At 49.7% G+C, this 4,177-nt stretch overlaps 1 protein-coding gene across 1 annotated transcript; it reads right to left on the reverse strand.

Moving 5' to 3' along the window:
• Window positions 1-866: 866 nt before the first annotated feature.
• Window positions 867-1,951, reverse strand: LOC109759263 (chemocyanin). Its single transcript, XM_020318082.4, has 2 exons — window positions 1,679-1,951; window positions 867-1,310 (listed from the first exon to the last, which is right to left on the reverse strand). Exons 1-2 carry the CDS (start codon window positions 1,851-1,853, stop codon window positions 1,111-1,113), a joined length of 375 nt encoding a protein of 124 aa, XP_020173671.1. The 5' UTR covers window positions 1,854-1,951; the 3' UTR covers window positions 867-1,110.
• Between the last annotated feature and the right edge of the window lie 2,226 nt (window positions 1,952-4,177).

Here is a 4,177-nt window from a genome sequence, read left to right on the forward strand (position 1 = left end):
AAAATTTCAAATTTTGTTTGTGCTCTAAAAAACACTTCGAATTTTTTTATATGTGTTTTTCAAAAAAAAAGTTCATATAATTCAAACACATGCAACTATGCTACGACACCACACGCTGCGGTAGCCGCTAGTATGTCAGCCCGGTTGGATCACCCTATGCACCCCGCTACTGCTGGATGCAACGAGCGACATATAGGGGTTCCCATTGTTTGCCACAAGTAGAGAACACCCTAGCTGCGTTGGGTTGGGCTCTCCTTTTGTTTTTAGAGAGAGAAGGCGTTGGGCTATCTACTACCAAATAGAGGGAAAGGGAGCGAAATTACTTTTAAAGTGGTACCCCTTGCAGAGGTCAGTTCTAAATTCGAAAAAAAAATCACGTGTTGGATTTTTCACATTGAGATCTTTGAAACTAGATCCCATCTTAATAGATTTCGACGAACTTTTTTTTCACGGACAATCCCATAGGCGGAAGCACGGTTTTTTTCTACATTTTTTTCCTTTTTGAGAAGCACATATTTGTGTCTGCATGAGATATTAGGGTCCTTGGCGAACTAAAGCGATTGATCGGTCCCTCTCCCTCTCAGCGGATCGTCAGATATTAGGGTTCCTGTTTTTACTCCAGATAGTATGATATAAGATTTGTCTTAAGTCAAACTATGTAAAGTTTGACCAGATTTATAAGAAAAATTGTCAACATTCACACTACCAAATCAATGTCATTCGATGCATCATAGATTTAATTTTCATGTTGTATATCTTTAGTGTTTTAGATAGATGTTGGTAATTCTTAAATATAAACTTGATCAGACTTTACGAATTTGACTTTAAACAAAACTTACACACAGAGTAAAAAGAAATGGAAGGAGTATCACAAAGGACACAACAACTCAAAATTCTGATATACAAGCATTAAAGCACGTACAACCGGAACAACAGAGTATATTAATCTCTCTAGCTAGTGCCAACCGGCCAGACGGCCCAACCCCCACGAACTCGGGCATTTTATTGAACACGTACTACGCATCATGCAGTAGCTTCAGTCACTCGAAGAAGGAAAGTAAACTAAAGTTAATAAGCACCGGCCGGCCGGCCGATGGACGGAGAGACGGATCATGCGGCGGTGACGGCCATCTTCATGCCGGCCTGGCAGTGGCCAGGGACGCTGCAGATGAAGTAGTTGGTGCCGCGGGCGAGCGTGACGCGGTCGCTGCCGGAGTTGTACGTCCTGCCGCCCCTCGCCGCGCTGCACGACCTGTACCCCGCCGCGCTCACCGCCACCACGTTGTGCGCCCCGCGCCCGTACCTGAACACTGCACCCACATACATTTATTTCAGCCCACAAGTTAGTACGAGAAACAGTGCTGTTATAGTGGCGCCAGTCCGTGTGGCGTTTCCCGACTCGTCACGGTGAAAAGTCACTCTTTTTCACAGCAGTGGAGCACTGTGGCGCGCATGCGTCTCTTGGCAGCGACAGCGACCCAGCAAGCATGCACGACCCACGGTGCACGACGTACTCTTGCCACAGACATGTCACGTCTGCTCTACTGAGGGCAACGGGACCCTAGCTAGCTATGCTTGCCGTGATCGAGCTTGTAGCGTAGTACGAGACGAGAGTGAAGCTGGAAGAAGAAAGTAATTAACGTGGCACGCATGGGAGGGAGGGAGGGCGAGCACTCACGCAGCACGTCGCCGGCGCGGAAGCGCTTGCCCCTGGGCCAGCCGCCGGAGCTGAGGGCCCATCCGTTGCGGTCGCCGACGGTGTACACCTTGGACTCGGCGAAGTCGCCGTGGAGGAGCAGGCAGAGGAGGACCAGCGCGAGCACGGCGGTGGCACTGCCGCTTCCCTGAGCCATCGCTACTGCTTTGGAAGTGGGAGTGGAAGGGAGGTGCGGCCGTGCAGGAGCAGAGGAAGTGAAGGCTAGGAGCGCGTGAGTGCGAGTGGAGGCTTGGGTGGGTGGTGGTGCTCGGGGCCTCCTTTTATAGCCGGCTGCCGTGCCAGCGCATGGCGAAGACTGAGAGGCCAAGAGTGTGGCTGCTATCACACGGGTTGCCACACCGGCGCGGCGCGTGTGAACAACGTCTAGCCACTGTGGAAGCAGTGCAGTGCCGTGCTGGTGTGAGTCCAAGGGGAGAGCCCACACCGGGGATAGCTTCCTAGCTGGGAAAGTTGGTGGTCGTGGAGGAATTTACTTGGGTTGAAACCGGCCAACCACCCAAACCCAACATGGAGGTGGCCATACCTTTGGACTGGCTAGTTTACTACTGGCAGGGGCAATGGATTGTGAAGTTAGTCAAGGGAGCGTGGAAAGCGGTGAGTGAACGGTGCTGCTGAGTGCTGATCGATGGGAATGGAAAGGAGAAGGGAGAAGGGAGACCCGGTGGACGGGGAGCTAGCTAGAGGACGCCGAGCTGCTTCGCTGTCTGTCGGAGGCCGTCCGGTACGTTTCCATTTCGATCATGCGTGCATGCTTCGACCTTCGAGTTAGGTCAAGTGGATTCGGTGAGTTCAACCGGGAGGGGAGGGGAGGTCAGTCATCCTTAATTTCAGGGTTGAGCGTACACGGCACACTTACTGCATGCATGCAGTTGAGTAGTATAGTATACTAGATTTATGTTCATGCGTACAGTTAATTAAGTGAATGTTTTTCTTGCACTGCAGCATGCATGCAGCTAGGCATGTGAGCACTACGTAGTACTGGTGCGCCATAAACACAGCAAGAGCTCAGTGCAGAATTGAAAGCTCCGCATCAGTCATCACGTTCGCCAACTACTAAAACTTGCTTTGATCGTACTCCTCCTTCCAGAAAACCTAATTTTGTCCTTCTGCTACTCCTTTTTGTAATGCTAGTACTCCCTCCGTAAACTAATATAAGAGCGTTTAGAATACTAAAATAATGATCTAAACGCTTTTATATTAGTTTATAGAGGGAGTATATGCTAATGGGAAGGCGCCGAAGAAATCAAGCATGCAAGCCCAGGTCAACCCGTACGTGCCCCCGATCGAAGTCTTTCTGGAGTAGTCTAGCTACGTATATATCTTCAATTTTCAAATCACAATGGAGGCAAGCGGTTTGGGCGCACTCCCATAACGTACGCCAGCGGCGTATCTATGGTTGAATGTTTCGCTCCGGAAAACGAGGGAAAACGAGAGAGAGAGAGAGAGAGAGAGAGAGAGAGAGAGAGAGAGAGAGAGGCTAGAAAACCAGTCATGTGATCGTCTCTGAATTTTGGGGATCTGTCTGAGGCAGCTGTGCGTAAGAGCCGAACCATGTTCAGAAATTTCCTAAAAGCGCACTCTGGTATGGTAGTAAGAGCAATGGGGCCCGGAGTCGCCGGCGCCGACCTGATGTCTGACGAAACAACGGACACGAGAAGAAGATTGCGTCTGTGTTTTACACCGTTCAGGTCCACACTGCACTAGTTGAATTCAAACTTTCTATCGATGTCTCGGTGAGAGAGGAAAAAAAATATGACCTGATCGGACATCTTATATCATCTCTGTATATACGTCCGGGCTTTCCGCGAACCCTCATGTTAAAATCAAATATAATGAGAATATGAGGTCTCGCACAACCAGACGCGCCAGTCAGTCTACTATGTAGGAAGCAGCCCACCCCGGACCATATTTTCTATTTCTTTATTCTTTTTTTCTCTCTCTTCATTTTCACCGATTCATGCAAGTGACAAAACATACAAGGAAGAAAATAAGGAGTATGGCTACATAGACTAACAAATGGGGGCCCGAAACGAACAGGCCCGAGTATTGTCCGGGCGCATCCGCGGACGTTTGAGAGACAAGATTTGTTTAGTGTGGTTGTAGATGCTCTAAATGCATGTCTGCCCGACGGAAATTCGCAGGGTCACGGAAGTGCGGGGGCACTCACCTGCGAAGCTCTGTCGTCTGCTTAATTTGCCTCACGATTCGCGAAGTTGTTGAATCCCTGTAGGAGGGCACGGTAAAAATAAAATCCCACAAATGATTGCCGAAGAAACCACCTGCCACATGTCATCATTACACCTAGACCCCGTGGTCGCTGCTCCGACATGTTGGGGGGGGGGGGTGTTGCTTGATTAACCACATGGTTTTTGGGAGAGTGGTACCAACCCCGTGATGGGGTTACAGACCTGATGATTGTTGAAGCATTGGCTCTCCGTGACAGCGTCTGTTTTGCAAAGA

This window comes from Aegilops tauschii, chromosome 4 (genome assembly GCF_002575655.3).
Source record: "Aegilops tauschii subsp. strangulata cultivar AL8/78 chromosome 4, Aet v6.0, whole genome shotgun sequence".
NCBI classification, from domain to species: domain Eukaryota; kingdom Viridiplantae; phylum Streptophyta; class Magnoliopsida; order Poales; family Poaceae; genus Aegilops; species Aegilops tauschii.